The sequence below is a fragment of the Ascaphus truei genome, chromosome 3 (assembly GCF_040206685.1).
Source record: "Ascaphus truei isolate aAscTru1 chromosome 3, aAscTru1.hap1, whole genome shotgun sequence".
Lineage (NCBI taxonomy): Eukaryota > Metazoa > Chordata > Amphibia > Anura > Ascaphidae > Ascaphus > Ascaphus truei.
This window is the reverse complement of record NC_134485.1, coordinates 83,254,446-83,281,164: the sequence shown is the minus strand read 5'-3', so window position 1 is coordinate 83,281,164 and position 26,719 is coordinate 83,254,446. Positions and strand designations below refer to the sequence as shown.

General features: G+C 42.7%; 1 protein-coding gene across 3 annotated transcripts in view; it reads left to right on the top strand.

Annotated features, from left to right (window-relative positions):
* The window catches only part of PITPNM3 (PITPNM family member 3), a 462,376-nt gene that overhangs the window by 204,098 nt on the left and 231,559 nt on the right, over positions 1-26,719 (top strand). For all 3 annotated transcript variants that reach the window (XM_075594415.1, XM_075594416.1, XM_075594417.1), the window contains one exon: positions 4,210-4,317. In XM_075594415.1, the coding sequence (XP_075450530.1) occupies positions 4,210-4,317 (108 nt within the window). The remainder of the gene's footprint in view (positions 1-4,209; positions 4,318-26,719) is intronic.

The window sequence follows — 26,719 nt, the reverse complement described above, 5'->3', positions numbered from 1 at the left end:
AGTATAGAGAGCAGAGTTAAAACCGGAGAGGAGACATGTATAGTGGTGTAAATCAGCCTGAGTGTGAGATTTCCTCCATAGGCATTTAAAGGAGCGAGTGCAAGTACAAAGGGAGCGTATTTGTGAATTTAGCCAAGGCCATGGGTTAGAGGGAAGGATGTGCCAAAGCCGAGAAGGGGCATATAGATCAAGAGAGGATAGAGTGTAAGAGTTGACAACGTTGTCAGATTCAGAGGAAGGAGGGAGAGAAGAGAGGTTATCGTTAAGGGAAGATGCAGAGAGGTCAATGGAGCTAAGGTCTTAAGAATAGTGAGTAGAACAGGTAGGAGGGGGGGTGAAGGGAATTGAGTGGCGGTGAATAATAGGAGGTGATGGTCAGAGAGCGGAAGGAGGGAGACATATAAATCAGAAAGGAACCGTTTTTAATAAAGACCAGGTCTAAATAATGACCATCCTTATGGGTGCTAGAATTGGTCCATTGGTGGAGGCCAAAGGAGGAGGTTAAAAAGAGAAGGCGAGATGCCATGAGTAAGGGATCCTCAATATAGCAGTTGTAGTCCCCCAGTAAAAGCATAGTAGAGTCAGAGGAGAGAAAGAGAAGGAAAGTCAGAGAGGAAAGTGAAAGTACTGTAGATGTAAAGGTAGGTTGTCTTTAGAAGACTGCCATGTGCAGAGAGAGAGGGTAGAAAAGCTGATAGTGGCAGCGGGAGAACGAGACCTACCCGTTCACACCCTGACCATTGGAGCATGGAGTGTGAGAATAAGGGAGACCAACATAGGCGACAGCAGCCTACAGAGCAGTCAAGTCAGTGTTGCATTCATATGCTGCTTTCTGGAGGTTTTTAAGTTGACTTATTTTGTTGCCAGAAAATAACATTGACTGCTGTTTCTGTTCACAGATGTATTGTATTATATAATGCCCATTTTATTGTTTCTAAGGCAAATAAAAATAAACCAGAATGTTAAATATTTTGTAAAGTGGTTTGATGGGTGAAGCATTCACAGAGAATTTCGATACTGGGAAATTTTAGACATACGAAAAATTCACAAAAGTTAAAAAAAGAAATGGTACAAAATTACCAAGTGCCAATATGTTCCCCTGGGGTTGCACAATACTTTGCTATACTGTATTTCAATATTTTACAAACCTGCTGGTGAAACTCATTAAAGCTTTCACAAATATATCAAAACATTTGCAGGAACAGTTTCAGGATTATAACTGACACACATGTAGTGTTTCAATTATTTTTATATCACCAAAAATATACTTTTTAAAGGGACTGCGTTTTTACAAGTTGTCATGAACGTGACTACATTTCATGAAAGCCACAATGATTCACTGCAACACAACACTACGGTGAGAGGACTCGGACATAAGCACTTACTGAGTAATTCGCAAGTAGCATTTTAACAAGTACCCCAAAAATCAGACAAGAACTCTCAATTACTTGTTATCAACGAACAGTTCTTATGGTATTTAAGTGGTACATGGTAAAGTACCCCTGTTTTTGTTATTTACAAACCATATTACCCACTTATTTTGGAATCTGGTTTAAAAAAATTAAACGTATTAAAATAGTGTTTAAGTTAAATGACCGTACCTTGTTCAAATGAATGGGGATCTCCTGCATTGAAGCGGAGGGCCACTACTTATTTTAATAGAACTTGAACCACTGAAATGACCCCTTGACATTTTATTGCATTAGATCATCAGGTCAGTAACCACAATCAAAAACATTTATCTGAGAAGCAAAATCTCACGTTGTCAGATGTCAATCAAGCTTTCCTCTTCCTCTCACCTATAATAACTTGGCAGGGTCACACTGAAAGAAAACAGATCAATACCAAACATTTATTACTGATATCCAATAACAGGGATATTCTCTATGCGCTGACACAATGCGAGTGATCAGAATGGCATTAATAATTACAGTACTTGGGTCCATATTTCCCCTTTGCCATGTCCATTCCTTAATACTCCTTTTACTGAAAGATCCAAGCCCATATTTACCATATGACCCTGGAAGAAACCTTGAAGCCCATTGACTTTGGTTGGCTGTAAGGAGTCTTCCAGTGCCGGAAGAGGTCTTATGGCAGAAGACCGCTTAGTAAATATGGCTCACAGTCCTTTCTAAATACTACCATCTACAAAAGTCATGAATACCATCTCTGTATCACTGTAAAAATGTATATGTACGTGTTACTATAAACACATTTATCTAATATCAATTCACTATTTAATTCAATACATGTGCAATAAAGATCTGCAAAAGTGGAATAGTTGTCATTTTGAACAAACTTCTAAGAAATATACATTGATAAACAAAATAAACATACACATAACTGTATAAAGCATGTTTTGTTTAGGTATTCTTTGATTTTATATTCCAGGGGGCTTATTCACTATCCCTCAATAAATTATGTGCATTTCCGAGCGACTTTGCATTGCTTTACCGCACTATAAAAAGTGTGTCAAAATTGTATTCACTAAGAAAAATCACAATTTTTTGAAAGTTCGGTCAAAAAATGCAAGATCGCACTACTTGTTTTTCACACTGAAACTGTTTGTTTAAACTGCAGCCTGGAAGAGCTGCACAGAGAGAGCTGCATCTCCATGCACGGCTCTTACAGGCCATCGTGCAGTTTTAATGTCAATTTTAATAGTAATAGAGTGAAGAAGCAGGGGGTCTCCTGAGCTGAACCGCATTGATTTCAGCCTCGGGGACTCCCTGCTTCCCGAGATACGAGCCCTGGTATTATGGTGCTGGGATCTCCACCATGTTTAAATCTACCGGGTCACGCACCCACGGATCCAGGAGATTTAAATACTGCAGGGAGATACCGGCACTCCATACCGTGGCCTATAACTCGGGAAGCAGGGGGTCCCCGAGACTGAAATCAATGCGGTCCAGCTCAGGAGATCCCCTGCTTCCGCACTCTATTTTTAAAATTCACATTAAAGCAGCTTTATTGCCTTAGCGGCTAGCCGCTAAGGCAATGAAGGGGTTAAGACACAGTAGCTGGTTTGTTGGGGGTACAGGGGGTGGGTGAATGGGGGTACTTGACCCAGGGTGGGTGGTTAGGCATATCAGGCAGGTTGTGGGAGGAGTTAACCCCTTCATTACCATAGCAGTGGTAACCCCTCCTGCTACCCACTCGGTATCCCCAACAACTCCCCCTCGCTCCCCAACACATACAGTACAGTAATGGGGAAAATGTATATTATCCAGATATAGATAATAGCGCATAAAGGTAATTAAAGTTGCACTTACTCCTGCCAGGATGAAAGCCGTCCTCATCTTCCTCTTCATCCTCCGTGGGCAGCAACATTACAATAAAAAAAAAAAAACTAATTACTCGCCACTAACCCCTTAAACACCTTAGTGGTTAGTAACCGCTATAGTAATTAAGGGGTTAACCTCCCCTCCCCCGATACCCAACTGGGAGGCCTAAACACCCTCCCAAGGGCAACCACCCCCGCCCTCGCTACCCATTGATTGGCAAAGTGGTAAACCATGACAATAATATGGCCATGGTTTGCCACTATGGCAATGAATGGGCAAGCTAAAAAAAATGACTACACCGGATGTGACAGACCCGTGCGGAGCGGTGAGATCGCAACTCACCCGACCTGTGAGTCACTACTTATTCTGTTTCTATGCTTAAAAAAAAGCTTTTATTGTGTAAGCCTCGATTCTGGAGTTTTTTTTTTAATGATTATAAAGCTGTATTGTTTACATATACTGTTGGCACGATTATACTTCTTTCTTTTCTGAGATCACCGGGACCATTGGACACCACATCTACTGCATTGCCACTGATTAGGATATGCTTTTGTTACTCAATTGTGAATATAGCAAGAAGAATTACATGCTGCTTAGACATCTACTGTATCGACAATACTGCTCTATGTAGTGTTTTTCTCCCTCTCTTTGGGTACAGTCCCTCGCTCCCCTGTCTTTGGATACTAAATTACCTCAAGACCGTAAAGTATCTCTAAAAGAAAATCCTCAATTCCTTATCTTCATAAATAAAATATAACTGACCTACTTTTCTATTAAAGTTGCTCAATAGGTTAAAGTAGCCGCTTTCCAGGTCGGTTCATTATTATAATGTACTGTACACACCACAATTGTCTTTTATTTTGTATCTCAGCCCAGTCTGCATACCTTAATATACAAACTTTCTGTTGTGTTTTGGTCATTGCAGAGGAAGTTGTGGAGGGAAAAAGTGCAATGCTGATTGGAATGAGCCAGTGGAATTCCAATGATTTGGTGGAACAGATTGAAACCATTGGAAAGCTGGAGGAAAGTGCAGGTGAGAACTTTCTTCTAATGCAATGTGACAAAGATGATTTTGTGCACTGTTCTGATAGAGGGTCCAGAAGATACATTTAGTCCCATGTTTACAGTATGACTTCAGAGAACTCCAAACTGTACGGTCTATCCATTGTTCTGCAGAATAGAGGACAGAAGGGAACCATGGCCAATTTATATGTCCCTTAACAACCATTAAAAAAAGAAATGTAAAGATCACTGAGGGGCTAATTCACTAAACTCCACTGTACTTGAACGGGCATTTTTGGCCAATCGCGCCACATCAGAATTTAGTCTCTTCCTCCCACAAGTGTGAAATAGTAGTGAATATGCACCATCAGGATTATTCATTTCTAATTATGATTTAAAACCAATGACACACGGGTTGAAGGGGCCTGTAGTGCATTGATTTTTTTTCTATAAGCCACAAGTTGACACAGCAACACAAAGACACAAGTATCTGTCAAATACCCTTTGTACCATCATGCACTGATATTATGGGAAATCAAAAGAGACTTCTGGACCAATCAATTCCCCCTTTATCCACATTTAGTAAACTCAGAGCAATAATGCACCTCCCTTATATAGCAGGGTAGCATGATCACAGTGCTGAGGGCTCCTTAGCTTTTTATCTGCATGAAGCTCAGTGTTTGGCTTCTTTTGCTGTAATTGACACTATGACTAGAAGTAGGTGAATCCGCCCAAATCCATTTCCTGGATTTTTGCTGATGTTACCCCCAAAATCCGTTTGGTGGTTTCAAATCCGCAAACTGATTTGGACGGGTTGAATTTGAGCAAATTAATCAAAATCCACCATTGGATACAACCCGTGGATGGATTTGTAGAATCCAATCCGTGGATTCAGCAATCCGTTAGCAGATTCTTAAGAATCCGCCAACGGATTGTTGAATACACTGATTGGATTCTACAAATCCATCCACAGGTTGCGGAATCAGTGGCGTGTATTGGTAATAATAATACATTTGCAAACCGCGAATTGCCCTTTTGACATAGATTCACTGAAACCGGTCAATCCACTGCGGATCCAAATTTGCAAAAACTATTCGCCCATATCTAACTATGACCTTCACCCTTTATTTGGCTTCTACTATCTCTTCTACTGTATTGTCCCTGAATTCCAATAATTCCTATACAGTAAGTGCATTTCTGGGGGGAAAAGGCTGTTTTTGCTATAGTCATTATGCTTATTGCATGTCCGAACTGCGTGAAAACAGACTTTTTTTTACCCAATTTTGCTCTGGCTATGCAATTCCAAGGAATACGCAATTAGACAATCTTTCTATTGATTTTGCAGATTATTAGTCAGGCTCGTAACAGACAGAAACCTTGCTTCCACCAGGCATGTGACATGAGGCTCAGATGGAGAGTGTTGGAGCTGGAGATATCAGTGAAAACACCTGAGATATGTGGGATATATGCTAATTTAAATATGTATTCAAATTATTGACAGCATATTTCCCATGTATCCCACTCTCTCTCTCTCTCTCTCTCTCTCTCTCTCTCTCTCTCTCTCTCTCTCTCTCTCTCTCTCTCTCTCTCTCTCTCTCTCTCTCTCCCCCTCCTTGTCCAGCAATCGCCCTATTTCCCCTACCTGGGGCATGAAAATTGCATGCAAATAAGATGTCAAGTCGTGCAATTTGTGTGCATACTAGATAAGTCTAATGAACACAGGGAAAATGCCAGATTTATTTTAAGCGTGTGCTGATATAACCTAATACGGTACCTGTATGATGATACTATAAGTGTTGCAGTGAGAAGACACACTTTCAGAAGCCCACAATCTTAATCAACAGTTGTACTGTTCACCTGTTTTAGATAATGAAGGATGGGAGCGGGTGTCATTTGTGAGTAGAAATCAGTGCAACACAACGTTTGTCAATCAAAGGACCAGTTGGGAAATAAAATAGGTCTTTAATATCCTCAATATAAAAGATCTCTGAAATGTTGTGATTTCAGTTTTATTCCATTCTGTTCAGTTTAGATGTCTTTGTCCCTGGTGAGTCCTTGGAGAGATTACAGTAAAATTATATTTGTATGCTTTTGTTCCACAGATATTTAGCACCATTTAAGTAGGAACTTGACAACAACTCAATAAGCAGCTGTCTCACTGACACTGCTAATATTTTGTCTATATTGTCGGCTGGCCTGTTCAGCAACATCACGGGGCATTTTTGTGATGTGGGGATACAGTTGTGATATCAGGGGCTGTTCCTGTGATATTAGAGGTGATCTCATTGAGTTAAGTACTACATTTCTTTTAGAACCAAAACAAGCCTATCAAAAATGTCACAGCGGGCAAAATAGGAGTGTCAGGCAGTCAAAATAGGTGGTATCCCGGCATGACAAAATAACCAATGATAGCCTTTGGGGCTCATCATTGTGTGTTCGAGCGGCCCCTTTTAAATGGAGGCCAGTATAATAGTGTCTGTACAGTAGTTAGCATTGTAAACGGAAACCATATACTGTACCTCTGCCACCTGTACTTGTCATCCACCAAGTTCAAGCCATAAACGAGAGTTGACATTCTCAATTAATATAATTCGAGATTTGTTGTAGGTCGTGAACCTTATTAGGGGACCTGTATTGGGGTTCTCCATAGATAAAAAATGAGGGTATATAGCTTTTCAAACCCTATACTTTTATTTTAAGCTATATACACTATACTGTACCTTCTCTTAAGAAGTGCCTTCATTTCTGTCCACCAAAAAGTGCCACAAACTAAAACAAATGTACTTTTTTCCAGGAACAATACGGCTACTGAAGCCTTTTATCTGCAATTAATATCACATTAAATCCCAAAGTGCTTATAAATAGGTTGGAAAGGGCGTCAGTCCCTGAAAGCCTGAATTTGGTAGGTATGCTGGCAGGTAGCATGGTGTTTCATAAAGAAATAAACACTACTATTCAAAGAATGTCCTCAGTGTGTGCAGACATAAACAAATAAAGATCCACAGAGTTTGATCAGGCTGCCAGAAATGATAGCGTGCAGAGGGCTTCAACCTTACCTTGGCTTTATGTGCTGTGCATTCAGTCGAAGTAATCAACTCTAAAGGCCTCTGGACACCAAGGGAATTTAGCAATGAGCTGCTTACATTGCTGTGCACCTCAAAATAGAACTTACATTATTAGTTTGTTTCCAGTATATTGCAAACAGCCAAATGAGACCTGACCAAAACTAGGGAAATAAATAGGAGGTGGTAAAATATAACAACACATATTGCTGGGGTTCCCCAGGAGTTATACAGTGAGTAAAAGCACTGACTCTAATAACAATGACACTGAGTTTGAATCATGGAAACCTGGTTCCAATCCCTGTGTCAGCTCCTTGTGACCTTGGGCAAGTCACGTTATCTCCCTGTTTCTAAGGCACCAAAAATATAGATTGTAAGCTCATCCGGGCAGGGACTGTCTGTAAAAATCCTATATATTATGCTGCTTACAGCGCACTATACTATAATTGTGAAGAGCTTTGATTCCCATTGGGAATAAAGCGTTATATGAAATTAAAGTTATGTAACCCCCTCTCATCCCAGGTACTGGGGATGTATGTAAAATAGAGGGGTGTGAGTTCATATGTCCCCCCTTTAGTGTGTACTGTGACACGTGGTATGTATTACCCCACAGGGAGGGTTTTTGCTTATGATATAGTATGTTGGAGCAAACAATAAGCTGGGCTTTTCTTATCACAAATAACACTTTGTGTACTGAGTCAGAAGCAGCTGTACACGCATTCAGATGACCATACATATGGAGTAAATAACACAATTATATAATATACAGCAGTTGTGCAGCGCAAGTGTCCCAGAGAGTCTGTGCTTTAGTCCTTTGGCCCAAGGGTTAAACTAATGGGCCACTGTTGGTGCCTGCACAATGTTGGAGCTCATCTAAGAGAACAATGCGGTTGTGGTTGCAGGCCAGATATAAATCTATATGTATATAGCGGATGCTTATCTGTTACTCAAACACTCATAGCGAGCTGGAGTTGGTATGGAAAAGATGTTGGCGAGTTGTGTGAGTGATCTCCCAGGTGATTGGTTACTCACAGCTCAATAACCCCCCCTTGTATCGATCCCTTGACACACTCCCTTGATCCCTGTCAGTCAATGGCACCAGCTCTTCCTCACAGTCTCCTTTGTTTTGTCCTCTTGGGCCTTTTCTAAATGGAACCACTACTGACTTTCTCCTCCGGTCTGGGGAACATGGCTTGCTCTCTCCCCTCATGGATCTGGCTCACAACCAGCCCCTCCCTTCCTGTGTAGCCCTTCAGTTCAGGTGCTGTGACGTCATAATTGCCCTGAGTCTTAGGCCCCCGCTGCTTTCCTCTGTCAATAGTGGTTTGCAATAGATACTGCCTGTTAAAGTTCCCAACACTGAGCTGTCCGCAGAGCAGTCAGGTACATTATATATTTTATACACAACCATATATATAACTATATCTAGTGGGTGTTTACGTTATTATAAAAAGTTATTATATAAAGAAACAAAAGGTAGTCTAAATAACAAATGGTCCAAACATTTAGTAATTCCTGATTTAACAGGAGAGTGTTTATTAGTGCAGTGGGTACTGCAGTATGCCCCAGTATGTGATAAAGCTTTATAAAACAAGCAGTATACAGTTTAATATGTGTATTTCATTGAAATGTGCTTCAGAAAATTACAACACATAGAATAAGATGACACTTTCAAATCTCTTTAACATTATTCCCTTTAAAGATGTAATTTGAGATCTAAACACTGTTCTATCTATTTGGTCACAACCACTGAGGACATTTAAAGATGGCGGAAGGTGGCGAGGTGACCTGAAGCGAGATTGTCATGTGGCGAGTAAACCTGGCGGCGTAGCGACAGTGGCTATATTGTTGTGAGCAGATAGCCATGGCCAAATGTCCTAGAACTAGACCATCAATTTACATTCTTTCCCCTGAGGGGAAATAATACCCCTTAGACATGCAAACACACTCATTGATACTTTTATCTTCCCTGTACTTTGTACTGCAGTTGGTTTCATCATAATTTTTTTTTTTTTACCCACCATAATCTGATTGTGTGTCTGGCTTGCCAGCACCATCAGATTGTCTATGCAGAATCAGTGACCAACCTAATACTGATAAGTTCAAAAGGACAAAATAGCGGCTTTTGAATGGGTTCACCAACTTCACATCTTACTTGACCTAGGCTCACTTGACCCAGGAACACTTACTACCGGAACCCACCACCAAGTTCTCACTTCTGGACATGGAGTTGCAAGCGATGCAGTGTCCAGGGCATGTGTTATGAAGATGACATAATCGCACACCTTACAAAAGCACATGCGCAACCATGGCACCCTGCGTCCCACATAGGGAAGACTCTATTGCCTAGCAACATACTGTATAGTAAGCAGAAACTAACGTATCCTCGATGGCGCACGTTATGCGCCAGAACATTATTGCAATTCATCGAGGCATTTATAATAAAAACAGTTGTAGCGGAGTATCCCCTGGCTACTATTCTATCCAATGGGCAGGCACTAAACCCTGGTGTTCACAGGTTTGCCAGTAGTTAGTATGGGGTTTTCCCCTTCACCTTTGGTACTGCACTTGAGTGACAGCAGAGGGTGGCACATCCTGTTGTAGTAGGGACCCTTTTCTAGGTATTGTCTCAGTATGGTCCCTGGATTACCACCATTCACTTCACATGTAAGTGTTCTCAATGGTATTAACCAGTTTTTAACTGCACTAGATATATAAGCACATGCTTGGACATTTTAACCCCATTTGGGGCATTTTCACATAACACTAGTTGCAGTCAGTGTAGGGACCTGCCTATGAGACTTACCTTGGCGTTTGGTGGCAGGCTTGGGCATTATTTGATCAAAGGATGTAACTAAAAGTCTCCTTTATCTCATAGATTTGCACATCATGTATATATATTTATTTCACATATATTGTTAACCCATTAGGCAGAAGCGTAGGGCTGCACTGCCTAGTATTATGTGGGGTATGGACTCCAGAAGCCTGTTCCTGTGTCCCAAAGTCATCGCAGACGACTCAGTCCTCTTGTTCCCAGCAGGTATGCAACACACACCCTGTAATGGTCCCTATCTGCGACTGGGGAGGGGGGGAGAACACCGTTACACAGTGTATATATAACAACAATTAAGTGTGAACTCAACATGACATGGTATCATCTTTAGGATAGGGAGCAAAACGTATTGTAGATATTGTTATAGTCCATGTTTTTTCTCCATGTTCAGAAATATACATGTATCGTTTAATAGTGCCATGTACAGCGCTAAAAGCTCCTCAATGTTTGTGCCTGGAAAACTTTTATAAATGTTGGCAACTTTGCAGATGATGGTCACAACTTCCTACTACCCTTCCCCCACCCACTTAACAAGCCGGGGTCCCGAGTCAGCACTCTGTCTTAGGCCCCATACAAGCTGTCGTTGGCACTGTGCAAGGTTAATGTATGCAAAGTCAGTGGCACTGGTAAAACTCAGGTGTGCATAGGGAGAACATCTATTTGCTCATTGCAGGGTCCAAGAAAAATGTTAAGAGTAGGAATATTCAAAATATACAATTTTAAATGTAACAGTGTTTCCCCCACCCGATGGGAGATTCTGCCATTACAGCGTGTGTGGTGCATGCTACCTGTTGATAAGCAGGAGGGCCAAGTCGTCCGCCGATGGTTGTGGGGACACAGTACAAGTTTCTGGGGTACATACCCCACGTGGTTCTCTAGCAGTGCAGTGCCTCCTTCTGCCATAGGCTCCAGATGTATGGAGGCATCTCCTACAGTAGAAATACTCCCGCTCCTCCCCAGTAAGATCACACACCAGGCAGGAGGTATATGAAACAGGAACGGCTTTTATTGGGTAAGCACTCACAACACGGCAGTGGTCTGCCCAATTACAGTCCCTGAGTCGGCTACCCACCGGTAGGATAGTCCCTGGACAATCACTACGGGTCAAGGACCCCCGCAGCTGTCTTAGCTCTTCCCTACCCCTCCATCAGAGGCAGAGATAAGGTCCACACTCACTCTCCCCCGAGGAGAAGAGGAAAAGACAAGGCCCAATGCTCAGGCACTCTGCTGTGTGACCTGCCTCTCTCAGTGGGGAGAGGCACTAATAAATTTAGGCGACAATCCCCCTTAAGTACAACCAGGAGGAAGGTACCAGGTACAGTATGACCCACGATTGGGTATACCCAGACATGGTTCCACCTCCTCCCCCTGTCACTCAAGGGTACTGCAGGGAGTGGGGAAAACCCATGATTACTACCGGCCGGCCTGCTCTTACCAGGGCTTGCTGCCAGTGAGGGCAGACTGGTAGCCAGAAACCAGCTCTGGCTACATATAGAATACAGATTAAAAGAAACAGAGAGTGCAGGAACCTAACACTGTGACAAAAAGGGAGTAGCTACTTTAGTAGAAATCAAACCCCTCCTATGTTCCAGCTCACCATGCATATAAATTGGCTTTAACTTTTATGCAAAATTACTAATGGGTTTCTGATTTTTATGCATCAATTCAATCATCCAGATTTAATTATCTACAATGTGCCATAATTGGTTCATTTTGCTCCTAAGAGGTCTGCAACATTAAACAAGATAACAAATCTGTCAGAACCCAATTTTTTGGGAAAAACATGAAAGAACTGAAAAATACATTATATATTTTTTTATTTGATCATGTAATTATTTATTTGAAGAACATTCAACAAAGAGTTGTACAGACAAGAAACAATAGTGACGGATTTACAATTACAGAAGCATAAAATATCCATTACATATCTACATTTTCCTTTATATAGTTATCAATCTTACATCCTTTCCATTGAAGCTCTTTTTTATTTTTCTTCGAAACTCATATGGATGTCCATATAGAAAGCATTTGGTGAGGTCTTAGTGTGATCTGATAGATCATTTAAAAAAATGAATATTCCCATCCTTAGAAAAATAAGTGTTTTTTTCCCTTCTTTTAATTAACACTTTAAAAACACTGCAATCTCCCTGCATAAAATAATAAAGACATCTCGTTCTTTCCCAAAGCTGTTTATTTAATTACTGTCCCCTGATAACATTTTAAGAGCTATTAGTCAATTTTGCCTGCATTTCCTTAACATTTTCACTCCAGATATGCCAGTTAATTCAATTAAAGAGGTGTCCTTAGACATGCAATCATCACAAATGCAATTATAGGTCATTAAGACTACAAATCGTGGGTATGTCTGTGTTCATGCATGCCAGTAATAATAATTATACTGTGTTATATTGTACTGACGGTGTACTCAGCACAAGACACAGCAATTCGCAAGCCTACTGTATATACCCTGTGGAGCAGGACTCAACAATTAATTCTCCAAAGGGGCCAGTTCAGAAAATGTTTCGGAATAGAAGGGCCACAAGCTTATTGCAATGTAATTTTAGATACATTTAAAGTTGCAGTTCAAGCAATATCCTACATGTGTGTTTTTTTATACATCAGTTCTGTACTATGAGAAAATACTTGTAGCATTTAAAAAAAAAAACTATTTTAAAGGCATTTTACAGTATTATAATGTAACAAGCTTTTTTGTTCCAATAGCAACCACATACAAAGTCTCACCCCCTTCCCCTTCTGAAACAGAATCAGCTTTTTGAGCCCTGCCCTCTCTAGCAGTGAACCAATTGAATCTAGTGCCTGCCTGGTCACATGATCTTTCTCGCAGAACTTTGGCTGTCAGTGCAGCAGAAGATTACCCTAGATGCATTTAGTGAACCTGCAGCCGAATTTTAGCGATCGATTACAGAACGGATCAATCAGCAACTTGGCTAATCACTTGTCCGTGTGTAGATTGTATTGATGCACATATTAAATGAAAAAAATAATATATATTTTTTAAACGACAGCTTGAACTGCAGCTTTAGAAGACTTGAACGTTATAATTCAACATTTCGAACAATTACTGTATATATCATCTGTACATTACCTTAACTTACACGTGAGTTTCAGTGTGAAAAACTATACTTAGCTGCCTAAGCAACTAGCATGAAATTCGAGGGCCGCACATGGAATACGAGCCACCATTTGAAGAGCCCTGCTCTAAAGCTTACAATGTAATTTAGATGCTACGGCAGGGGTGCTCAATTGCAGTCCTCAAGCCCTTCCCCCTCCCCACCTCCCACATGGAAGGTTTTCAGGATATCCCTGCTTCAGCACAGGTGTCTCAATCAGAGGATTATACTGAGCCTCTGTTTTGAGCCACCTGTGCCGAAGTTGGGATATCCTGAAAATCTTACCTATTGGAGGGGCTTGAAGACTGGAGTTGAGCACCCCTGTGCTAAGGCACAGGGAGATTAAGGGGTTCATGCTATATACAGTACAGTAGTTCAAAGTGGCTGTTGTGCTGAAAATTCCCATTGACTTTAATTAGAAATAAAATAATTAAATAAAAAATAATTAAAAATAATGAAATAATAATGTATGATATAATAACAAATAATAACACATAATAATAACAAATACATAAATTCAATAATAAATACAATAATGGGATTTGGGGCTGTGAAACGGCCTGAATGGCTGCTTCGGACAATATAGAATTATCCCCATAAGTGAGTGATTCACTGAATCGAGGACCTGACACTGGGACCGAAGCCAGGTTCACCAGCCTCACAGACAGTGCCATTATCACTGGTCCGATTTTTCTCCCATACTGGAGATAGCTAGCCTAGGGCTTATATAGTGAATACTTTTTTTGTTTTCATCAATGATTTTGAGCACGTTAAACAATAACACAATAAACAAACTAGTAAATCAATGAATATTGTTCGTACAACAGAAAGCAAATGAAAGGTAAAGATAAACAATATAAAATGACATTATACCACATATGAGTCAAATGAAAGTGTTAAAAAATGGGCCCTGAGTATCCGAAAAATGTGCAATGTTGTCATTAAATAAAGTGATACGTTTTTTCCATTGAAAGTACATTTGAAATGTGTGTAGACAAGATACGGTACCAGATTTTACTGGCCGTGCACTTCTTAAACCCCGGCTGTGCTGTAAAAGCTGTGTAATCAGGGCTGTCTTAACAGCATTATAGGCCCCTGGGCAAAGCAGTGCACTGGGCCCTGCCTACACAACCACTCACAGGAATAAAAATGTAAGCTGTTAATTGCCTCCCGCAAATCCGTTACAATATTCTGCTTCCATAACATTTATTATTTATTTATCAAATATTTTACCAGGAAGTAATACATTGAGAGTTACCTCTCGTTTTCAAGTATGTCCTGGGCACAGAGTTAAGACAAATAATACATGGTTACAAATACAGTTACATAAATGAACAGGGTATACATTATATACAAGACATTGCATGCACAGTTAAAGAAAATATATATTATGAGCGTATGAAACAGTTACAGACCAGGTTAAAATGTGAGACAGCCTTAGATTTGAAAGAACTTAAACTGGTGGTGGATGTGAGAGTCTCTAGTAGGTTGTTCCAGTTTTGGGGTGCACGGTAAGAGAAGGAGGAGCGGCCGGATACTTTGTTGAGCCTTGGGACCATGAACAATCTTTTGGAGTCTGATCTCAGGTGATGAGTGCTGCATGTGGTAGGGGTGAGGAGCTTGTTCAGATAACATTGCAAGCAATAAAAACGGCAACATTTATCTCGCGAAAGCAGACATGCCAACTCTCCGCTACAAGTCGTAATTTTTCTCCTTCTACCGCGATAGCGGGAGATTTGAATATTGAGGCGGGTGATCGGAAAATTAGTGTTAAATTCTGCTCTGTGCATAGATTAGCACGGGGCCCCTATGCTCGGGTGCCCCCCCCCGGGCAACTGCCCAGCGTGCCCATGCGTTAAGACGGCACTGTGTGTAATGCGGCAGGGATAAGCTTATAGGGGTCATTGTTAGAATTGACAAGACGCAAAAGGTGACGCACTCTGCTCATTTGCATGTCATGTCCCAGAATCCCTTGCTGAAGTGGAAGCATTGTATGCTAAAATAGGGGTGTGCAAACTGGGGTCCGTGAAATTTTCTGGGGGGTGGGGGAGTGCAGCGCTTAGAGGCACCGTGCTCTTCCCCACAACATATCTCAAGAGAGCACGCAAGGCCTCTGTACGTCTCTTGCCTTCTCTCCGGCAGCTTCTGGCGACGTGTCGCCATGACAACTTGGTTGCCACGGGGTCAAATGGCAGTGTGACATCACATGACCTGATGTCAAATGATGTCTCAGATGCCGGAGAAAAGATAAGGGGGGGGGGGAGGAGAAAGGGTGCGGGCAGGGTGGGAAAGCAGACAGGGGGGCGCAAGCAACAAAGTTTGCGCACCCCTATGCTAAGAGATAATGGTGAAAAACAGTATTGCAGACCTGTCTGAGACATGTGAATGTGCTTACAAATTATATTTTTATTTGAAATATACCAGATACATAGACATCAACCTCCAAGAACCGTAATCAATAAGTTCGCAAAATTACATTGCAATGGACAATTGCTTATTAGTGAGTCTCTTGAGATCTAAGAGCACTGATAAAAAAATCAGTGATAGTGATCCAAAATCAGTACGATTTAAAGTCCGATATCTGTGAAAGTTTGCAGGTCTGCAGATAGTAATATTGGGAATTGAGTTTCTTCTCTAGAATGCCATACAGTATATCCTTTTTTTTGCCGCAACAGTTAAAAAGCAGAATCCGTGACTTCAGAGCCTGTAACGCTACTCCCCCGGTTCCTACCTCCAAAACGTACCCACAAATAAAGCACACACAGGTCTGGAGGTGCAGTGGCCATGGCTTTTTGATTCAGATACAGCAGAGTGGGTGTGGGAGGGGGGTGCTAACCCTGCCAGAGTGCTCCACCCACAGGTAAAGCCAATGATGCTTAAACCATGGCCCACAAATCTCTCAAACCAGACACTGCACATTCCATGCCGCTCAGATGACTCATCGTCTGCCGATCCATGCTACAACCAGGCATTACCGTACCACTGAGACCCGTCTGGCAAGGTTGCCCTGCAGTTACCCCCTCCCCCCCAATAGGCAGCCGTGACAGGGGCAACATAACGACATAACGCCCCAACAAACACCTAAAAATATGAACATATTCAATCTTTATTTTATATATATATATATATATATATATATATATATATATATATATATATATGTAGAGGTATCAGTACCGTGTTAGCCGAGCTTCAATAATCAAAAAATAAATAGATGATACCGTTCTGTGGCTAACGAAATGCTTTTATTTGTGCGAGCTTTCGAGATTCACTGATCTCTTCTTCCGGCGATGTTACAACATCGCCGGAAGAAGAGATCATTGTATCTCGAAAGCTCGCACAAATAAAAGCATTTCGTTAGCCACAGAATGGTATCATCTATTTATTTTTTGATTATATATATAAAAACACATGTTTCCCCTCCCCCCCCTCTGGGAGATACACTGCATTACTGCGTTAGTGTGGTGCTGAGGCATACCTGCTGGTTCAGGAAAGCTGAGTAGCCGCGATGGTAAGGGGCAACAGGACAGGCTTTTGGGGTTCTCTGGTTCTATATCATCAGTACTTCAGTGCCTCCAGCTGTGATGGGCTCCTGGGGTGCAGGACATCAGTTCCCACCACAACACTCCTTACCCCTCCTGCCCAGGAACTGACACCCACGCAGAGGTATAGTGAAAAGATATTTTTATTGGACATACTGCAGCCGTTCTTCTTACAGCATACATGTTGATATTCAAAGTCCCAGGACTTCTAGATGATGCGTACCCCGATAGTATGGGGCCTTGAGTCTTGATGGCCTGGGGTGGGCCAGCTCATCTGCGCCATGGGAGAGTCTGACAGCCCATGCTCTCTCCTTCGCAGGAAGAGCAAGACTACTCTAACTTTGCTACTCCCACTTGGAAGTCTCTGAAAAGGGCGGGCTTGTGGAATGTACATATCTCTGATAGGCTGTACACAGGCCACGAGTCACCACCTTACTTCCTTCCCTTACAAGTGGAGCATAAGGGGGGATTAACCTGATTAACCTGATTAACAGATTAACCTGTTACTGCCTGGAGCTAACAGGATTTACATAACAGATATACTATGTGGGAAAGAGAGGTATTATGGGACATACCATGATATATATATATATATATATATATATATATATATATATATATATAACATGGTATGTCCCATAATCCCATATATATATATATATTTAAAACCAGAGACATAACATAAAACACAGACAAAGCTCAGTGCACATCCAGAAAAACTTATATACGGTACAGTGCCTAAATATACATGTATAAATAACTAATAAATAAAATGGTCTTTTAGTTTAACATTTTGGCCAAATTGTTTTAAGCCCTTGAGCCAACTGCACGGCAGACCATGTTTCAAGGGTCCCTAACACTAATATCGATTCCTAATAACCTGTGCATTGCCAGGAAGGATATATATATATATATATACTTTTCTTTAAGTATAAAGCACAACAGAACAGCATTTAAACAATAGTGGATGGATGTTGGGAAACTCATTGAGAGGTGCAGAATGATTTCCCTCCCTTCAGCGCATGCCTATATCCCCTACCACCAGCTGGACCACTCCTGCCTCCACGTTTCACAAGGTCGGGGGGGGAGAGTGGGGGGAGAAGACGGGAAGCCTGGTCATGCAGCTCGTCTTTGGTTGCCACGATTATTTTTTTATAATTCGGGATGCCCCTCCCAACCACACGCTTACCTAGAGGGGGGGGGGAAGCCTTTAGTGCTGTGGGGGTGGCTTGTAGTGAAGAACGAGCTGCAGCTGGGAAGAGCAGGGATCCAGCAGCCATAAAAGGGCTGGCAGCAGACGCGAGAGATTGGGCCCATCTTCCAGTGCCAGTCGAGCCCCCCACAGCCACCGGGACAGTTGTTCCAGCTCTCCCAAGACAGAATATGGAGGGTCCCTGCTCAACCAAAAATGTGTGATATAAATGTACTTTCTAGAGAGGTGCTATCAGGGCTAAAGCACATGAAAAACATGAGAAGAGGAAAGAACCCTTGGAGATGTACACTACTCTAATAATCAAAATAATAAAGTTCCAGCTCTCCCCCCTGAAATACAGAAAAAAATATGCATTCTGACACACCATTTAGGGACAATGGCACAACTCAATGGAAAAAGTGACAATCCGTAAATACCTGGCAACCCGACACTCGTCGCTTTTGGCTCCGTGCTTTTTTTTTTTGGAAACTTTGTGGGGGGGTTTCTTGGAACAAACACAATAAATACTAGACATTACATTTATATGAATGATTTTGTTATAAATTAATTATGTTTTTAATTTTAAGTCCTCAAAGATATATAAATTCCATCGTAATTACTTTTGTTCCTAAAAACTCCATGCATATGTTTTCTCCACTTCCAAACTCAAGGTATCTCTTTTTTTCTAAGTTTATGAAAGCACAATGTTATGTTCTAATTGCATCTTTGATTACCTGCACATCGGACTAGAAACAAGCGGTTAAATTTTCTCAAATAGTATAAAGTATGAAAGTATAAAGAACAATTGGCTGGGAATTCATTTGACATCAAAATATTTTGAATGTAAATGTGTTCAGCACATTAGGTGCTTTGTAGAACTATAAAATGTTGTTAGTGCGTCCATAGAAATATACATTGGAAATTCCAGAGAAACATTTATTTATTTACTAGCTGATATACCCGGCGTTGCCCGGGTGTGGAAGGGCAGGGGGCATGGAGTGGAAGGGGGGGGGGAAGGGCAGGGAGGGGGGGCAAAGGGCAGGGAGGGGTGGGGGCAAAGGGCAGGGGGGGCAAAGGGCAGGAAGGGGGGGGCAAAGGGCAGGGGGGGGCAAAGGGCAGGGAGGGGGGGCAAAGGGCAGGGAGGGGGGGACTCAATCCCCCCCACACACACACACAACCCCCCCCCACACATACACACACAATCCCCCCCCCACACAATCCCCCCCACACACACAATCACACAATCCCCACACTCAATCCCCCCCCACACACACACACAATCCCCCCCACACACAATCCCCCCACACACACACTTCCCCCCCCCCCACACACACACACACACACTCAATCCCCCCCACCCCCCCCACACACACACTCAATCCCCCCCACCCCCCCACACACACACTCAATCCCCCCCACCCCCCACACACACACACTCAATCCCCCCACCCCCCCCACACACACACTCAATCACTCCCCCCCCCCCACCACCACCACCAACACACACACACACTTAATTAGTCCACAATTTCACCTGGGGGGGCGACATGCTCCGATCCCCCAACCCCCCATGCTGCTGAAAACGGGAAGCAGACAGGAAGAGAAGGAGGGCTTGTCTGTGTGCAGAGAGAAGCCCCGCCCCCTCTGCAAGACACAGACATAGAAGCAGCAGCATGGAGCCCCGCCCCCAGGTTTCTCTGCAAGCTGCTCGTGCCCCCCCTACATAATCGTGCGCCCCCCCCTACCTAGTGTGTGTGTGTGTGTGTGGGGCGCCCCCCCTACCTCGTGTGTGTGTGTGTGTGTGTGTGTGTGTGTGTGTGTGTGTGTGTGTGTGTGTGTGTGTGTGTGTGTGTGTGTGTGTGTGTGTGTGTGTGTGTGTGTGTGTGTGTGTGTGTGTGTGTTTGGCCCGTCACTCCGCCTCAGGCCAATGAGAGGTGTGCGGGGGCGGGCGGCCCAAGGGACCAATGAGATTTCCCCTAGGGACACCGGACATCCAGACAGGCATACAGTGCTTTCACTAATATAGTATAAGATTTATAAAAATGTTTTACCAGGAAGTAATACATTGAGAGTTACCTCTCGTTTTCAAGTATGTCCTGGGCACAGAGTTATAAAAAAATACATGGTTACATTAAAAGAAAAGGGTTATACAGTGAATTCACAGACATTTCATGGACAGATAGAGTTGGAAAATTGGGTACAAGGGATAAAGGGACGATGAGTTTCAGATTGAATTAGTGCAGCTTTAACATCACCAAACATCAGCAAACGTCTCACACCCTTTGGCTGCCCTTCGGCTGCGCCAAAGGCTGCCCTCCTTTGGGGCAACGCAGTTGTAAACTGGGGTGGCTGAGAATGAATCTGTTGCAGCTGTGAACAAAAAGATAATTGTGTCCTCTTGGCTCATTAACATTCCAGTGGGTGGGCTTGACGTTCCACAAAGTACAAGCAAAAGTTAACCCTTAGCACGCTGGTCCTGTGCAGAGGGTAGCCCCATCAGGCTGTCCGCCTTTGGGGCAACGCAGATGTACACTGGGGTGGTTGTGATTGAATCATAGTATATAACTAGATGCAATTTGGGTACAGTGTGTAAGGAATCCACTACTGGCTTTGACTATAGCCTTGCAGACCTATGCAGTTGCAAGCTTCTCTGGCAATCTATGGCACATGTGCTGCTTCTCATTGCAGCTTCTGCCCTGTGCTTCAGCATTGGAGGAATACTCACACACTTTCCTCCTGTGATTGGATCTCCGCCCTTTATATCCTGGGCGTTGGCACTGAACCAGTGCCGAGCATAACTCCTACCTGGGACGTTACTGTCTCTGCCACAAACCGCCCCAGGCCTCTCTCCTAGCGTTCTTACCTTCCAAGTTCCTGAGTATCCAGAGGCCTGTTCCTGTCTCCTGTGCTGAAGCGTTGTTGCCAGCACTGGTACCTGCTGCATTCACTCCCAGCAGTGGTTACGCCTATTTCCTGGTACCTGCTGCATTCACTCCTAGCAGTGGCTACCCCTAGTTTCCTGCGGCCTGCTGCTATCTCTATGCAGTGGCCTGCCTTGGACTTCTGCGCTGAAGCATTGGTTTCCCCGACGCTGCCCCGCGGTGTACTTCGGCCAGCCTGCTGTCTCCCCCCGCTGAGACCGGCGTCATGGGCCGAGGCCGCTCCTCACGCAGAGGCCACTCCCGCGCTCACGCTCCTAAGCTGAAGCAGGGAACTCCTGTCTGCCTGTTGCCGATTCCTTGCTACGACTACGACCACCCGGATGTCTTCTATCCTGACCCTGCTTCGGCCATCGATTTTCCTGTCTTCTCCGACCCGACTTTGGCTTCAATAACGACGATGCTGCCTTCTCCAATCCTGACCCTGCGATGTACGACTACGAACTGCGCACTCCGGATCAGTCTGCGCGGACTAAGGTCGATGATAATGTAACCCCACCTCAGCCCCGCGGTCCGGTCCCGGTTTGTGGCGAGCATCAGCGTAACACAGTGATAGTGATGCAAATAAGAGATCCTCAATCAACATTTACAAATTTCAAAATGTACAAATCTCATCCAAGCTATATATTCAACAAATTAAAGAACAATTAGGGCTCTAGTTCAACACACATGGTTTTTTTTTTTTACCTTATTCTGAGGTTTAATTGCAGAACATGTGTGGTATATAGTATTTTGCAGTAAGTTATAGACCTTTTTTTTTACTCTTCCCTCTCTATTACTTATGAATTGGACTATTACAGCCTGTTTCTATTTGATGTCTCCTTCTGCATTCCCCCACCCCCCACCCCGCTGCAGTCCTTTCTAAATACTGTACATGCTTTCCTTACAAATAAACACAAAACAATAATGACTCCTGGGTTGTTTGTGTAACCCCTTTTTGTTATTACTAGGGCCTTAAGGAGTTAACTGTGTGGGCTTCACTTGTAGTAACATCCCCTTCTCTATCACATGGTGCTGGGGTGATTTCAGCAGAAGTTAAGCCCTACTCCCTTTCTGTCTGGATATAGTGACATCATGTTAGGCTATACATAGAAGAGGGAAGGTTCTGGAAGATCCTCCCAGGAGGAACTGAAGAAGAGGAATCTCATTGTGAATAGCTATGTAAGCCCCTAAGTTTAGGATAGGTTCCCTATCCCTTTGTTTTCAGTTAGAGTACCCTGTGTACTTAGAGTACCTCAAAGATGGTCTGCTATTACTCCCAAGAGAATATAAGAGACAGGTTATGCCCAGACGGAGCGTCCCAAGCCACAGATCCTAGGTATAGTGGGGCCCACCCCACAGGTGGGTCCTTACTGGCTCTCCTTCAGAAGGCCACGCAGTGGCAAGCCACCCTGAAAAGAGGGGGCTGCTTCCAGCGGGAGTAGTACTAGGCCCACCAGGGGTTTCATGGATGTGGAGCAATACTAGCGCTATATAGCAGAGGGATTCTACAAGCAGACCACGCCATACAAAGCCAGCACTTTCTTAGCAAGCCGAGATGGGAACAGCTAGGGAAGCCAGTCAAACAGCATAAGCCAAAGACATGTTTCTGGAAATACAAGAAGATATCTGTATATTATATGGAGAATGTACATGAAAAATAATAAACTGCTGTTTGAATTAATAAACTTCTTGGCGCCTATAAACGTCTTTTGTATTCTCAACATTTATATAAAAATAACTCTGCATTCTGGTTTTTAGCACACAAAAAGAAACTTTTATTATCTGAAGATATTACTGACATTCAGAAACAGCAGCTAAATGTTGGTTACATCAAATAAGTTATGTTCTTTCCAAAGAGATTGCATATTATTATTTTTTCTGGTGGAAACCTTCATTTTCCTGTTATCGTGATGTCATTCTGGCTACCGATGCTATTCTGGCTACCTTTTCTAACTAAACCTGCCGGTATTTATCTAGGAAATAGTCCTCACTCAGTCCCCCTTCTCCAAGCACCATGACCGAATATGGTATCATCATGTGTTCTCTGGAACAATCATATACAGTAGCTCCCGTCAATCCAAATGATACCATGCGTCCTTATGTACATATAAGGAACTCAAGATTATTATCAAAAATGGTTACAGTAGCTTCAAATGTCACTCGCTGGCCCTTCTTCGGACGTCCCAAAATGGCTGCAATCCCACTATAACCCTAACCTTTTCTCTTGACTTAAAAAATATCTCTTCCATGTAACAAGATCTACTGAAGATTCTTCTACTGCCAGAACAAGTCTTATATCGATGTAGTCCTTGGGTCGGTTGCACTGCCCTCAGGAAATTCACTTTTGCTCCATTTTTTCTTCACCTGTGCATGCGAGTGCTCGTGAGTCTCAGTACAGAGACTTAATGGCCCGTCGGGATTAACACATTACGGGGCCTGTAACTCGGGAAGCAAGGGATCCCCGGCCCTGAAATCAATGCGATTCAGCTACGGAGACCCCCTGCTTCAATACTGTGTTATTAAAATCAAATAGAAGTCCCGCGATCGTCTGTTAATGGAGTGACTGATTCAGTCTCATTGTTCATGCGAGTCTCTTACAGACAGGTGTGGCCCGGTAGGATTCGCACAGTGCGAGTCCCATTGAGATGCAGAGACTGCCGCTGTGTTTATTCCGATGGGCCGTTACAGCCTGTATGGCGTGTCCTGCGGAGTGTCCCCGATTTTCCAGTATGTGCTCCATCCCATGCCCGCGGACGCTGCTAGGAAAGACTGCATCTGTATGCGACGTAGCCTTTTCGAATGAAGAATCTTTGCGGATCAGAATAATTCATGTGGCATCTGTTCTCATACACATAATCAAACCTAATGAATTTACTTACAATATAATCATAATTAGACTGAGTGGAAATCTTACAGCACCCATCATTGTATACCAATGCCCATCCTCCACGTGGCTTGCACCCTAAGCAAGGTAATGCATCCTACTATTGGTAGTAATCAGCTCTTTCCCTAATGAATAGACACATGTATTGGAAGAAGTGAAGGGGACCTGTCAACAGTTGCATAAAAGAAGTCTTAGACATTGCTTTTGGGGTCAGTTTTAGTCATATGAGCTATTACAGAACGACGCTGCTTTCAGCTGCAAAACTGATCACAATTGTACAATTTTCAGTCCAGATCTTTAGCTATGAGCTGTCTAGCTGTGTGGCTGAAAAGCGGTCACTGGATAAACCTATCGTAATTTGTTTTCTCATCATAAGACATGTCCTATCCTACTACTGTTATGTGATTGCACCACTGCCTTGCTGCATGGCATTTATTACATGACTTAGGTTGGGAAATGATTTCCCCTTACATGAGAGTAGCCCAACTTCTGGCAGTCAAATCTCTTAAATATCAAGAGGTAAGAGTGAATTGAGAAGATGATCGGATACATAACTATGCACTGTGGTTGCCCTTTTGAGCCTCTGATCTCAAAGCACTTTACAGATGTAATTTATACATGAGTGCCGTTATTATTAACCACTTATAACATGCTCTTATGTTATCTCTCTTGGGAACATAATAGGTTGAGCAGACAGTTTCAAGATTTTAACCCATGACCTTCAAATTACAAAACGGTTGCGACTGAAGATCCCAACTGAGCTACCAGTCAGGTAGTGGGTTATATAATGTGGTCTTTGCCATTAGGGTAAAGGTTCAAAACACTGCCAGTTCCCTTCAGAAAATCACAATTTTGTCAAATTTAAGTAGCAGTTGTGGTGATTGATTTTAATTCCCAATGATTTATGGCAAAATTCAGATTTGCTTTTAATGTTGTTTTTACTGATGTTTCCAGAAATGTGGTTGATTTGGTGGTACTTTCCTAACAAACATCACAACATCAGCTATACTGAATACTTGTTAATACACAATGAAAGTAACTTCATAGTTAAGGTTAAAATTGTAATGGATGCACTTCCAGTATGGCGCCAGAGGGTGAAGTCACAACCCCCTGAGCTCCTGCAGCCCCCCTGATCCTACACAGATCAGCAGCTTAAACAACCAGAACAAATGATTTAAGGCAGTAGATGAAAACTGTGAACAGCAAAAAGCAGTCCAACTTTGCATGCTCCTGTGAGGGGAGATACATGTGTAGGCAGTCTCTGCATAGACATCAGGCTGAATATAACCCTCACAGTTTCAATCAAGCTGAACAGAGGGGGGAAAGCAGGAAAATAAACAGTAACTTGAAAAGTAAGTAGAAGCATTTATATGGAGAAATTTCTCTCCAGGCAGAAACAGATGCCCCCCAAATATCAGCAAAAGCAGATGAGAGCTGGTAGAAAGTCAGAGCACACCAAGATGTCTTCCAAGAACACAGAGGAGCTTCATGCAGACCCAGTGGAATCAGATGCGTCTCAAGAGGCACAAACTCCCAGGGATTATGGTGAGTTAGACAGAGCTGTAGCAGAAGTATTGATGCCTGCTTTAAATGAACATTATGAAAAATTTCAACAATCCCTAGATATTTTTAAAGGGAAGATGTGTCCTCAGAAATGCAGCAGGACATTCTAACTCTTAAAAAAAAGAAATAAAACATTAGAAGGCAAGTTGGAGGACCTGGAACACAGGTCACACAGAAATAAAATAAGATTAATAGGAGTCCCTGGAGAGGTGAAACCCTCTCAATTGCAGGATTTCTGCCCAAAATGGCTGCCTGAATCTTTGGAACTACCACATGATCACACAAACATCAAAGTGGAAAGGGCTCGTAGACTTGGTCTGGTTAGGCAGAACCAGGAAGGTAGGCCACGAGCAGTAATCGCAAAGTTTCTGGACTTTAATGAAAAATCAACAATATTAAGAGCCTACAGTGGGAGGCCTTAATTATGAGGGAAAGAAGATCCTAATCTGTCAGGACTATTCCACTGCAGTATCAAATATAAGACAGTAAAGTTTGCAGTATGCTACAGTATATAAGCAAAATAAAAAAAATTCCCTGGAATATCCTGAAACCTTAAGAGTCTTCATAAATGGAGGGGCTAAAATATTTGCAGAAGCAGCAGAGCGATTTATCCACCAGCATGGAGGACAGAACCTCAGAAAGGAGACGGAGATACAGCATGGAGGAAAATAGCGCAGCCAAGAAAAAAGGTTCCCCGCACCGCTGAGATGGGCCAGGCTGCAAGGAAATAAGCATTGCACTCATAAAAGGGACTAATGTGATTTGGTTACAGAGAGATGGTACATGCATACAATTATGTGAATATTGGGAGGAAAAGGTGTTTATATAAGGATTGTTGCATTTAGCGATATTAAGTTGATATAATTCAAAAGCAATGGAGGGGTTGTATTGCTAGAAGAACATTATAATGTAAGTATTTTTTTTTTTAATTATCCAAAAAAAAAAATGTTGTCTATGTAGCCCCCCTTTCCCACACGTCTAGGGAAACTACGTGTGGCGCATTACCTGAGTGGCTCACAAGAGGCCTGATCCTCCGTTGCAGGTAGCCTGGGGTGATTACAGTCTATCTGATGACAGCGCCTCCACCTGGGAGGTATCCAAGCGCAGTTGGATAACCCCTTCCCAGGAACACACAGTAAAGAATAAATATACACACATAGTGATATAACAACTTATCTTTACTGATTACATATAACTTACTACTGTACCCCCAATACAATACCGCCACCCTGGTGAGACCCCCAAAGTACTGAGGTGCCCTGGGCACCTAACCACCCAATGTCCAGCGCTACCCACAGAATGTGT